The 14,109-nt window shown below is 36.9% G+C and overlaps 1 protein-coding gene across 4 annotated transcripts in view; it reads right to left on the bottom strand.

Annotated features, from left to right (window-relative positions):
* Positions 1-13,067, bottom strand: part of LOC136835334 (uncharacterized) — a 188,402-nt gene extending 175,335 nt beyond the window's left edge. For 3 of the 4 annotated variants that reach the window (XM_067098695.1, XM_067098696.1, XM_067098692.1), the window contains exon 1: positions 12,610-13,067. In XM_067098695.1, coding sequence (XP_066954796.1) covers positions 12,610-12,618 — 9 coding nt within the window. In that variant the 5' untranslated portion in view covers positions 12,619-13,067. The remainder of the gene's footprint in view (positions 1-12,609) is intronic. The other variant, XM_067098694.1, reaches the window with a different exon arrangement.
* Positions 13,068-14,109: the final 1,042 nt, after the last annotated feature.

Genomic DNA, 14,109 nt, shown 5'->3' with positions numbered 1-14,109 from the left:
TCAACCAAACTTGGTATACATATGACTTACTATCTGGAAAAGAATACTCTGGGGGTAAGACATCACTAGCACCACAGGGCACCAAAGGGGATGGGGGTGGGAAGGGCTTCCCTGAAACAGGGCTGGTTCTGCCCATAGACTTAGTAACTAAATAAACTCTATGGGTTTAATATACCTCATTTCGGTATTCACGTGGCTTACTGTCTGGAAAAGAATACTGTGGAGGGGTAAGGCATCACTGGCACCAAAGGCGGTGAGGGTGGGAAGGGGGTTACATGTAGAAATAACCGAAAATGACAGATATTTGTGTCTAATCCATAGTTTTCGAGGTCGCTGAGATGAACAGTTTTACTCCCGATGCCCTTTAAGTCCAAGTTCAGCCCTGATGGGAAGGTGGGGTTAGAAGGGATGAAATATAAAATGTTAAAAAGTTGGGCATTGTAATTGAAGAAACTGTCTTAACAGGAAAGTGAGAGAGAGAGAGAGAGAGAGAGAGAGAGAGAGAGAGAGAGGGGGTATTAGGGACGAGAAAGAAAAACAAGTGAGGGAGGGTTGGAGAGACAGTTTATAGGGTGTCATTCAGAGTTTTCCCAGACAAGGCCGGGTTGGTCAGCCATATATATGGTCTATATTATTTATATATATATATATATATTATTTTATATATATATATATATATATATATATATATATATATATACTATTCTCTATTCTGAGAAGGGTGGTTTAGGTGTGTTAACTGTCCAGTTATCAGTTAGTTTTTAAGATGAGGTTGGTTGCTGGTTCCCCATCTTTCTGTAGCCTGGATGGGACCCATCGCAACTGAATAACGGTAGGCACATAACTTATGGCCTAGGTCAACACTTGGACAATAGATATTTCAGGAAACGAGAGAGGGGGGTGGGATTAGGGTTGGGGATACGGATCTGTTGACAGAGCTGACACCAACTGTAGTCACATTCTTCATGGAACTCAATTAACTAAGAGGCCTCATATCAGACTCTTCTGTGCAATGACAGAAAACCATATGGACGTGCTTGTGCAGACATTCTGAAAAGATTTATATTCTTGTTGTGTACTCGAAAGAGGAAGTTGCTCCAGTCTGCCTTTGAGGTTGAGAGTTTGTATAGCACTTAAGAAAACTATCACAGGAAAGTCGATATAGTCCAGCTGCTTCCTTGCACATAGGCCTGTCCAGCAGTAAAGTTTCTCACTTTACGACTAATTTGATACATAGGATGATTGTATCTGAGATAATCATCCTACATATCGAGTGTCATTTTCTTAAATTTCAAAGACTGATAAATTTACTGAGATTCTCTGCCAAGCTTAAAGTCCGACTACTTTGAGAGATGCATTTCAAATAGCCCTTGAAAATTTTGTGTTGGGTACTTAGGCCAAGTAGGGTAGTTTTGTTATAAATGAGCGAGTCAAGGTCTCTTTTACATCTGACGTGACGAAAGCTTTACGGTGAATCGTATATAAGAAAAAAATTTGCTTCTCTTTCAGAAAAAAATGGAAATTAAACGAATTCTTTTATTGTCACTGACAAGTTAAGGGAAGGCATTATGTTACGCAGTTGCAATATAATGCTATTGTGCTTTCGTATTCGTGATAACCTGCCCAAATAGCCTATACTGTATCGCACCTAGTTTGAAGAACAAAGTCCAGTTGGCCTTGAAGTATAACCTAAGACCCCTGAAAATTTGTAATAGCATCATTTCGAACGTGTTAAGGTTTAGAATGTGACAATTTTCAGCTTGGGATTTCCCATGGTGACATACAAATCTACAGTGAATCGTAAAGTGAGGAACTTTTCTGATGGACAGGCCTGTACGCAAGGAACCATTTAGACTACGTCGATTTTTTCATTGATACAGTCTTCGTAGGTGTTATACAAATTCCTGACCTAAAAGGCTGATTGGAGTACTCCCTCTTTCGAGTAGACGACAAGAATAAAAATATTTTCAGAATTTCTGCAAAAGCACGTCCATTTGGTTTTCCTGTCATTGCACAGAAGAGCCTGATATAAGGCCTCTTAGTTGAATTGAATTTTTTGAAAACGATAACTATAATTGGCATCAGCTCTGTCACCGAAATCTGTAGTAAACATTTCGCCTTGGCAACACAGCTGATGATATCTGCTGCTGATTGGCTTAATTCCATCTTATTCGAATGTACATAAATAGATTTTGATTACAAATAAGTCCTTTTGAGTCAAGACAGATATCCGGGCTAAGATGATATAAAAACTATACCAGTAAGAAATACAGTTGAACGTATACGGACAACCAGAGAAGGAGGCGAGTCGCGGGAAATGATCTAACTTGACATTCGGATTTAGAGCTTCACGTGAAACTGAACCGTTATCGCTTTTATATGTTTTTCTACAGTATACCTATTTTACCTAAGAAGCGGGTAACAGTAATGAAGGGTGATAAATGATAAGAAAGAGCTCAACCTAACTGAAAATCTTACGCGCTTTTCAATGAGCACAATTTATAAAAAGGTACGGTATGTTTTTGCTTGTAACCATTTTCATATAAAAAGTACTGAATTTTCGCTCATACCACAGTTAAAAAGATGTTGGACCTAGTCCTACAGAATGATGCTTTAAGACAATGGGGTTACCGTTATTTCACTCTCTCATGCTCTCTCTCCCCCTCTCTTTGCAATCATTCGTTTTTCTCTCTCGTTTTTTTCATAAAGTATTTGTTTATTATTCTCTCTCGGGTCCTTCGCCAAGCATTTTTCTCGCACCTTCTGTCAGCGGGCAAAGCACATCCCAGTGTTGCCATGACCTCCTGTCAATGAATGTTAATTTTTCAGTGACAGATGAGCTGGAGCGGAATATAGTTTTATATATACTTTCGCTGACTTTCTGAAGGATCTGACCTTAAGTATTTTACTAAGCGCTCTTATATCGTTGTTAGCTTGACTCACACAGCTTTTTTCGAGACAAATTATGCTGGCAGAAGAGAAGATAGGTTCAGTTAATAATCCAATACCCTTTACTCTTAGCCAAGTCTTTTGAGATTATCATGATGAATTTTGGCCTCTTTTCTTTGTATGTACGACCTAACACAGAGGTTGAGAAACTCGAATGCTGTCTAATTTAAAATAAGAATAATTTGTAGAATTTAGGCCAAAGGCTGCTGGGACCTATGAGGTCACTAAGCTTTAAAACGGAAATTGAGTAAAAAGTTTTGAAAGGAGGCCATGAGAAACTAAAGGTAAGTTGTACTATGAAACAAGAAAGGAGAGGGTGGAAAGTAAAATGGAAGAAAAAGAATATGAATGGGGATAGAGTAAAAGGGATGAAAGGGGTTGCAGCTTGGGGCCCAAGGGACGCTACAAAGAACCGAATGATGCACTGTACACTGACGGCACTAACCCTCTACGGGTGTTCACTGTTAAAACTTAGAGATGAAACAATATGAAATGAACCTATGTTTGCGTTCCTTTGTCCGATAAAAAGGTAATATATGAAGCTAAACGTGATCAAACTAACCATCTCACTTTCGTACTTAATAGTTGATCTTTGAATCATCCAACACTTCAACTTTCAGAAAGGTCCAGGTGACAAATTTCTTGGATAGTAGTGAATGTAAATTTTTATAGACTATGAATTTCATTTTCAGCTCAGTTGAGATGTCGCTGAATTCTGGAATCAACTAAATCATAAATGACATATGAAAGAAAAATTCATTCATTTTGGCGTTCCCTATTGATACAAAGAATGATTCAACCTTTCGGATCATGAGAACACCAACAGGAGATAATAAATCATCTATAAGAAACAGAAATTCAGCACTCCTTTAGGAGAATGTCCTACAGATTTGTCAACATACGTCTTGTTGGTTGACTAAACCCAGGAGATCCATACCAAGCCTACTACTCCCATTCAAAACTTGACCACACCTAAAGGGAACCAGCCCTGCGTTTCTAGACCGTGATCTCAACCATTCAACAACAACGGTTCGCTTGAATTTGATTGTCTGCCTTCTTTTCCACAGTGACGGAATTCTAAGTTTGAAGTGTATCAGGAGCAGGTATATTTTAAAATACTAAAGGATTATCCACCTCTCAAGGTTTAACGATTTACTGGGATTACTGAATATGCACTGAAAGATACCGAAAGACGAGATGCTATGCACAACTTACGCAGAAAAAGCAACATTAAACTGTAACTTATCACGTATATATATGTATACATATATATATATATATATACATATATATATATAATATATATGTTCTATATATGTATGTATACATATATGTGTGTATATATATACATACATACACGCATGCATGAGAGATGCCTTCGGCACATAAGCCTTCTGAATAACCACTGGGTAGGTCACAGGGCTAGCAGCCTCATCACAATATGTAATTGCTTAATAGAAGGCTTAACACCTCGACCCACCTTCTCTAAGGGAAAAGGCATGTATACAATATATTAAACTTGATTACTTGCACAATTGTGCTGTAAACTCATATTTAGAATAACAGGCCCTTATTTTACTGCTACCAGACAACGGGGACGGAGTAGTCTTTTAATTTGCAACTACTTGAATAAAATCTGTTACAATATATATATATATATATATATATATATATATATATATATATATATATATATATATATATATATATATATATATATATATATATATATATATATATATGAGAGAGGAGAGAGGAGACTTGCATTTCAATGAATTCCACAAGTATTTCTCTCCTTTCTCAAAGGGCGTTCATTTCCCATTGTCAGTAGGTATTATAAGAATCCCACGTATTCACCATTTGCCTTTTTCAGCACAAGCTGAAAAATCAAAATAAAAACGAAGACTCCCTGAAATAAAGGATGAAAATACTAGAAAAAAAGGAACTAAATATGAATGCAATAGTAAGTGGGTGACCTTAGTCCTCCAAGCACAAGGACGATGACCTTAGGGCGTGGTAATGTACACCAAGCGATGGCATCATGGCCCAAGATAGTTCTGGGCCTCGAATCAGACAGATTTTTTTTTTTTACCGCACCTTCCACAGAGGGTTGGGATGGACGAGAATATGATGGGGCTTCCAAGGTTTTCTGTGAACAAGGGTAAAAGGGCTACAGCTTAGAATGGTATTCCACTGTACAATTTTGAGCTCGTGTCTGAATTTTCTTCGTGAAAGCCTGTATTGGCACCTCTTACCTCGTGAGAGGCTTAAATAGGAGATCATTATCTGTAATCTTTGCTAGAATATATACAATTTATAGTGAGATATTGCTTATGATTGTGACTCATATTTCTTTAAGTAAATGGCCTTAAGAAGTCGTAGACCAGGCTGAAAAACATTCTGCCGGTTAATCCTATGGGACCTAACATTGAAGGAAATATCAAGAAAGCTTTAGATCACTCTAAAGAATAGAACATTTAGCCTAAGACTAAGAAGTTATTATGAAAATACTAACATGGGACCTTTCAAAATAATCAGCCCAGTGCTTAACATTAAAAATTCTTCTTGAGTTTCCTAAGTAAAGCAGATTGTACAAAAATCAATTTCGTAGCACCTTTATGAGGGGAAAAGAATTTCTTACATATCAAAAATAAATACTAGCATGCTCCACCTGTAGAACCGACGTTGTCACTGATTTCGAATGCAAGGCAGTAACTGACAACACAAACCAAGTTTTCGCGATTGCAAAGACCATAAAATCGCTGACAATAAACTTTATCACTGAGAGAGAGAGAGAGAGAGAGAGAGAGAGAGAGAGAGAGAGAGAGAGAGAGAGAGAGAGAGAGAGAGAGAGAGTGAGTATCAGTTAAGGTAGAAAGGGCGAAGAGGAAAATTTTGATATACAACGCCTTTTCACCAACAGATCACGAATATAAATCATACAATTTATATTTAATTTGAAAGAGAAAGGCTGATCTTACGAGTTGAAGTTCCCTACGGTGCGTCATAAATTGCCACTGGATGCCATTGAAGATTGCAAAAATTTGAGCATCATCCACGCACTGGCCTGATGAGAGAAATGATACCTTTCGGTGGTAAGCGGCCGACAGTACCGATTTTATATTGATATTTGATGGGCCGTTCTTTCCCTCTATTCTCCTCCCTGCTTATTTATCCTATTCTTATACCCTTTCTTTCTCTACAAACCCCACCCTAATCCCAATTCTCTTTCTTGTTTACTGCTTTCCAGCCAGAGAAGCATTACTTAGATACACGTTAGATTAATAATGCACTGAAAATAAAACAATCTACAGATAATCCATGAATTTTTACTCTTCTATACGACTATACGAGCGGCATAATTAAAATTTAAGTTATTGAATTTTCTTGAGATTTCAGTATATTTATTTATTTACGGGCCTAAGTATTACACGCCACAGCATTTCTTTAATGTTAACCCGTGAGCAGAAGGAAAATATTATAGTTTCGAAGTTCTACCATCTTTTGAAATAGCTACCATCGAAGGATAATGCATCTAAAATAATCTTCAGCCCTTAAACATAGTGATGGACTAGGCGGTTGAGGTAAACCAGAATAGTTATGAAATGATGCTAAATTTAATGAGATAGGGTGTAGAGGTAGCGTTCTTGTCTCATGATGTGGACAAAATTTCCACATCCTGAGCAAGTTCCCAAAAACCACTTTCCCATTTTTTATTATAACGGATAAAATTAGTATGGGCACTTCTTACAGCAGCATCTACAAAAATCTTCTGGTTCGAAAAAATACGGGAAGTTCTGGAAGAAATCTGTTGCGGGTGGGGTGGAGGAGGACGGTGGGGTGGAGGACGAGTGCAGGGTAAAGCTGGGGTGTGTGAAATCGTGGGATGGAAATCTGGCAACGTTGCCTGATACTCTGAATATCATCCGTGATGGGTGACATTCTGCCCATTACATTTCAGTGTTTTGTCCCTACTGCAATCCCCATCCAAAGCACTGAACTACAAATTTTCTGGTCTTCTACGCCAATAAAAAGAGAGAAAAAAAAGATGGGACATTGATAAGTGAAAGTAATTTGTCATCTTATGTAGTAGAAAAGTAAATGGACTTACACTGTTGAAAATTACTGCTGATAAGATTTTCCATGTTGAAGAAGTCAATGTACATAAAGGAAGACAGAATAAATTGATTAATCCTAATTATAGGCCTACTCAAAATGAGACAGCTCCAATTTGTAAAGCAACACAGTCGGGAAAAACAAATAGAAAAATAAAATATGAAAAAATTATGTAGAGAAGCAAAATATAGGATGAAGTAGATGAAAGTCTAAACTGATTTATGAAAAGTTTGGTCTGGCACTGAATCTATAGTCATTCAGTACCTGAAAGTCAAAATTCTCAAAATAAACTCGAATAACAGTGAATAAAAAAAAAAATTATAAACTCAGTGATGAAAGGCTCAAATAAGTCTGCTCAACAAAACCGCATAGTCACCCGCTTTGCATTTCTGAGGTTAATCTAAACAGTTTTAAGAAAAAAACGATACAGACATCCTATGAAAGCTTACACTGGTTCCTAATCTTCCTCACACTAGTAGGAGCTTGCTAAGGTGGACATAAAACGGAAATTTAGTAATCTTAAAATACATAGGATAGTTTCAAAATGCTTCGCAATGGCCAGTATAATTAGTTTAGGTTCACATTAATCTTGGCTTTGAGGTTTCCCCTGTCTTAACTAGCTATTAAAAATAGGTCAACACAGTTCATTATTCAATTGTTTAATCTAAGTCTTCATCTCTATTCTACAAAAACTCAACTACACTTTGGTTTGTATACGTTAAGCCCGGTATATACGAGTATTTCGCTCGCCTTAAAATTTCTTCAATCCAACACATTACAATTGAAAGCAAGTACTTTTAAGATTTATACTTGTATAGAAACTACTTTAAAATATGATCACCGCTAGTATCAGCAAGAAGTAAACGACTATCAAAAAGTAAATAACTTTAGCCTAACTTATGGTAGTTCTGAAAACGTTATCCTTCACACTAGCCTTTAATTTCCTTGCCTTTTGCCTTTATACCTATAAATTTAGAAAATGCGAAAATCATGGAACATAGTGGTTTTTCATGTTTTACTATTTCTTGTCGAAGAAACAGGCCACCTCCGTAATGCGGAAAGCAACCATCCTACCGAAGTTGCCTTGGTACGATGTTTGTATTTAGAAACTGTGTCGCCTTTGACAAAGTACTCATTTGCCACCGAATAAAATTAGTGTTCATTGACTTCTTATCAAACATTAAGTCGTTTGATGAATGGGAATGAAAATCCTACAGGAAGGAAGGCTTGTGTTACCTTTCGGTGTCTATTCGTCTTGTCACTTTGATGTTAATTGTACCCTGTTTTGCTGAGAAGTCTAAAAATTCACTGACTATAAGCGCACAAACACACATATGGGGGAGGGATAGGGCACGGATATGGACATACTGAAGAGCAATGTTGTCAGTAACGATATAACTGATCATGAAAACTATAATAAAGGTTAAATGGAATTGGCAACTACTGAAGAGCATGTGAAAATCTCACGATGCCCGTAAAATTGGGCATTAGAAACGATCTTCCTTGTCAAGGTTTTTAAAATGTCAACTGTAATTCCAATCTGAGGCTAATAAGTTATAAATAAAGCAGAGTACTGCCCCAAATTACAAAAGCAGGAAATTTTTTGCCGGCAGACCAAGTGCTAAAGGCATGTTAAGATGCATTCGGGTCGTTTCGGCCGTAAGCACGTTTACGTACAAATTGGGCGCCGTGTTTAGTACCAGCCCCTTGGCGATGTACGTAAAACATGAAATAATAATGGTAAATACCATAAAAAATAACGGTAAATACCATAAACATAACGTCTTACATTGTTTTGGATGTTAGGCCTAAAGTGACTTACGGCCGAAACGACCAGGACCGGTTAAGATCACTAAAAATGAAATAGTTAGCCGTCCTCATAAAGGTACCCATTTTCTTCACCATAACTGAGGGCTAGTGCTCTTTAATAGAGATAGGTGACTGAAGTAATTGTATAAATACCTTCATCGCCAAACCTCGCTCACTCTTTTATCAACTTTTTCACCAAGCTAAAAATATTATTTCTTTTCTTTTATCATTGCATATTTGGGTGTATCTTGTTCAACCAAAATAATTAAAAGTCGCTGTATTTGTTCCGTTTTCTACTGATGTCACCTGTATCTCACTGGTAAACAGGGACTTTTTTATTATTATTATCTCCGCCATAAGAAAGGTTAATGGTTAATTCATCTAGCGTCATAACCACTATGGTTGTCGATGAGAGAGAGAGATGAGAGAGAGAGAGAGAAACATTCACCACAATTTGAAAATTCTGCTTGTTTAAAACTGAAATTTACAGTGCCATATCTAAACCTCAAAATGCCGCAATTTCAATTGACACTGCAATGGCACCTTCAGATACTTGTATTACTTCTAGGTCTCAGTGACCAGCAAAACGAAGATTTCCTAAATAATGCAGCTTCATAGTACCTGAATGTGAATAATGACATCTCAAGTTCTTACTGCTATCAATTTAGACATTTTAGGAGCCATCACTATCTGGAATTAGTTTCATTTATGCTTATAAAAATGACATGAAAAAATGCATAAAAACTTTAAGAGTAAAAACAAAACAGTTTCTGTCATGGAACTGAGGGCACAAGTAAAGTGGGAAACTATGTCAGACCCATCCCTCACATAATGTAGCCATGAAAACTGGTTTTTAAAATGTCAATATTTCTAGTAAGTTCATATCTATATTAAGGCAAGGGGATCATTTTAGGATTTATTCTGTGCATCCTGAAAAAATCAGAAAATTCGCTCATCACAAATACCTTAAGGATGCTAATTTCACCCTTACTGACAGTCTATATAATAGGAAACAGTACTGCAGACTTCAGTCATTGCTTAGGTTTGTTACGATATCTCAGAAGTATATACCCCATTCCTTCTACCACTGTTTAACATCATCACGTCTGAATATAATAAAAAAAAAAACGCACAAAATTCCATTCATAGTCCAAATTTTGCATACTTGTCATTGTCTTTCTTTCAAGCCGATCTCAATACTAACTTTCCATGTATTGCTTGTTGCATGAAATGAGGTAGAAATCACGTCATAAGAATAAAACTGGATCGTTAGACCTATAATGCACTGGGAGGGAAGTGTAATGCTACTGTAGCTATTTAAAATTCTGGCAGGAGAACATTAGAGAACTAGCTATTAAAAAAGTCGGGTTACATTGTATGAAAACCATGAGTTTATCGATAAGGCAAAAAGACTGATTTAAAATAAATAATGATGTATTATCATTGTGCTTATTCTATATGAGCCTAATGAAACTAAAAAATCAAAATGCTTTCCCGGTGACGCTGAAAGAAGCACCTTATTCCTAACGGTTTTTAAAATATGTCTGCCTTTTCTCACATTCAACAATTTATAGGCTAGTACCGGTCTATGATTTTCTTGTCACTGATAGAAGTTATGAGTGGGTTAGGCTGGGGTGAGATAAAACCAGCATAGGCCTACGTACAAGAATGCAGTACTCCTCAGTTACTATATACATAAAAAGCTTAACATCACTGAAGAGTATGTTAATCCAAATAAAGGAAATAACAAAAAAAAATATTATCGGAGGCGCATTTAAAGATTTTGTTATTCTACGGCGTGTCGATTTTACCTCGAACTGGGTAACTTACTGGAATGTACAGAATTTAGGCCATGTGCCAAGCGCTGGGACCTATGAGGTCAATCACCGCTGGAAGGATAATTAAAAGGTTACAAGGGTGTAACAGGAGGAAAACCTCGCAGTTGCACTATGAAACAATTATTGTTAGGAGAGAAAGGAAAGCAAGATGAAAGAAAGAATACGAATGGAGATATAGTAAAAGGAAGAAGGCGTTGCAGCTACGGGCCGAAGGGACGCTACAAAGAACTGTAAGTAATCCCCACAGCGCACGCGCATGAGGTGCACTGACGGTGCTAACCCCCTACGGCGCGGGTTACTTATTGTTACCCAGTTCGAGGTAAGGAGAAGCTTAACAGAACTGAAAAGCTCGCGAACTTTTCGATGAGAACTTATGAAAGGATAGGGTATATTGTTTGATGTCAAAATTTTTATATCAAAAGGTACTGAGTTTCGCGAACACTGAACAAAAGTTTACGCCTAGTCTCTGTAAAATGATGGTTTACGACAATGGGACTGCCATTATTTCTCTCTCTCTCTCTTTGCATTCGTTTGTTTTTAAGTCTCGTCTCTCTAATAAGCATTCATTTGATATTCTCTCTAGTGTCCTTCCTCTAACATTTTTCTCTCAGCCTCTGCCTGCGGAAATACATCCCACAGTGCTGCCATGACCGTGTGTCAATGAATGTTAATATCTCGAGGAGAGATGGGTTGAAACACTTACAAATCTACATCGGAACGGTTGGCATGTCTGAAACTCTTCTCGCCTAGAAGTGGAATATCAACGTGTCCCTTCTAAACTACATTGACGGCTAAGAGCGAATCGAGCTAATACTGTAAAAGACGCCAATAAAAGTTTGATGCAACGAGAGTGATAATCGCCGAGAAAAATTAATAAGAATATGAAGAAACCTGGTTGGTAACCGGCTGAACTGGTCACAGTTAAAGCATAAAGCCCAGCTATTTTAACTCTCATGAATGAGACTAGGTTTTAAAAGACCATAGAAACCTCGTTAGTAACTGGCTGAACTGGTTAAAGCACAAGTTCAAGTAGATTAATTCTCACGGATGAGACTAGGTTTTAAAAGGCCATACTACTTAAAACAAATGGCAATATTTTTTGTTCGGGTGATGGGATATATATCATTTACTTTGTTTAGATGGCTATCACGACACTTTTATTCAATTAAAATTATTTGAATAATCATGTCTTAACATTCTAAATAAGAGACTTTTCCTTCATATATGTAGGAGATCTGTAATAATTCATTTAACACAGGCCTATGAAAAAGGTGTACACATTCACTAATGTTCATTTCTTACAAGGGTGTTTCTACGTTTACAGAGGATGTATTTTATCCTCTTATTAGTTGTCTAGGTTCTACATACTCTATGTTAAACATCAACTCCATGAAGCTTTTTCGTTGTACAAATATACTGATAAAAACACGGAAACGTTTTACATGTTAATGTTCATAAATAATAAAAAATATATATACATCATCTCAATACGGCCCTAACTGCTGAACGAGAATGTCTCGGCTAGAAGCTAGGCCTATATATTTTGCTATCGAAATAAAACAAACGATCGAATAACTTTGTTTTTAATTGAACGGTCGTTTTAAAAAGGAGTAGAACTGCGGGTTTCAATCACACCAGTATTAACCTTTTTAATTGCTACAAAATACTAACCGATTCCTATCGGTAATGAAAATACTGCCCTAGGCTCTCTGTACCTTGTATCATTACTCAGGGTGATGGCAAATCTCTAAACCGACAGAACAATTATGAACCTTCTAACATGACCATTATGGGGAAATGTACAAGTGGTAAGAAACACCTTAGGAAAATGTGGAATGCATCAATAATAATTATTAACATAAAATATAAAGGTACTGCATGCGTACATAGAACTAACCTTTCTCATCCTGCGATTTTTTCCCCAGTTGTCTTTCTCCGAGTCCCTTATAAACTTCACTGTCACCTCACCAGACAACACCTTTCATTTTCTGGAGTTCAAACTTTTTTTTTTTTTTTTGTTTTCATCATCAGGGCTAAAGATGGCAACTTTCCCGCTACTGCTTTTTGTGCTTCTCCCATTGTTTAATCAACTTTGCACTTTGTAAACATAAGGCAGCACCAAGTTCAGTTTTACGTACGATTTTCATATTAACAAAAACAGGCTTGCCTCTGAACTCAGTAGAACATTGAAAACACCTATAAACTTTGGCGCTGCAATAGGCCTAAAACACCCAGAGAAAGGGGCTTATGAATAAACAGCCAGACCCCTCACACCTCACTGTTATACACTACTAAACGCCCGAAGGTACACGGCCTATTCGCCCAAGTCAGTTACTGTACAGTGTTGCCAGATTTCCCACCACCAAATTACCCACTCAACTCTCGTAGATTACTGCAACGTTTCTCGCAGTATATGATGCTTGACTTCGTATGTTGAACGTTTAGTTCTTTTTTATATGTTTCATATTGGTTAACTGCTGCGGCCATTGCAATAAACATTTTCCATATTATTCAAAACGTTTGTTGTCATTGCAACTAATGAACGGAGAAAACTGTCTGAAAAATAACATGTAATTCCTTGCAGTAGGCAAGTTGGCCATATATTTAGAGGAATAAAATGATATTTTTAACATCTGAAAGTATGAAGTACTAACCGAAGTATACTGTATACACATTACATAGTATCAACTACATTATCATAATTCCAAATTTCATCGCTTCATTACAGAACTTACAGGACTACCTTGACCACTAATTCGGCATAAATGATTTGCCAAAATGCTTAGTATTACATTCACGCTCCTTGTTCTTTCGTTTCTTCTGAGATAAAGATAAACCCCGTCAGCGGTCTTCATTTCAACATACTGTAACGAATTTTAGCCTTGATGCTGTTCCATTTCGAAATCAAGCACTATGCATCAGCACTGAATGTTAGTAATGTAAAGCAAACTATGCCAGCACATTATTTTTATGTCCCCCATCTCAGTTCTTTAAAAGGAAACTAGTTTTCTCCGGAATTTGATCTAAAATGATACCATGCTTCCATGACATATGGGATAAATTTGGTATTAGTTTTCCAGCATCTCATTTTTGAAACAAACGATATACAACCGTGTGGAATCCATCACTGATTGTTTATCAGCGATGGAAGCCAGTTTCTTCCGTTGCTGGTATTACCAACATGAATTAAAATTAGAATTTTTGTGTGCTAATCGTAGCAATTTTTTTTTTTTTTTTTTTTTTTTTTTAGATTTACGTGATTGATAAGGATGCAGGGAAGGCAGTCAGGGGTAACAAGAATGGAATACTAAAAACTGATGGGATTATAAGTGGCCTTCAGTGGCACGGTGATGACGATCAAAGTGTGACTGAGTGGCTGACAGAAGTAAAGAAAAGG

The sequence above is a fragment of the Macrobrachium rosenbergii genome, chromosome 55 (genome assembly GCF_040412425.1).
Source record: "Macrobrachium rosenbergii isolate ZJJX-2024 chromosome 55, ASM4041242v1, whole genome shotgun sequence".
NCBI lineage: Eukaryota > Metazoa > Arthropoda > Malacostraca > Decapoda > Palaemonidae > Macrobrachium > Macrobrachium rosenbergii.
Note: the sequence above shows the minus strand (reverse complement) of the source record. Positions and strands in the feature narration are given on the sequence as shown.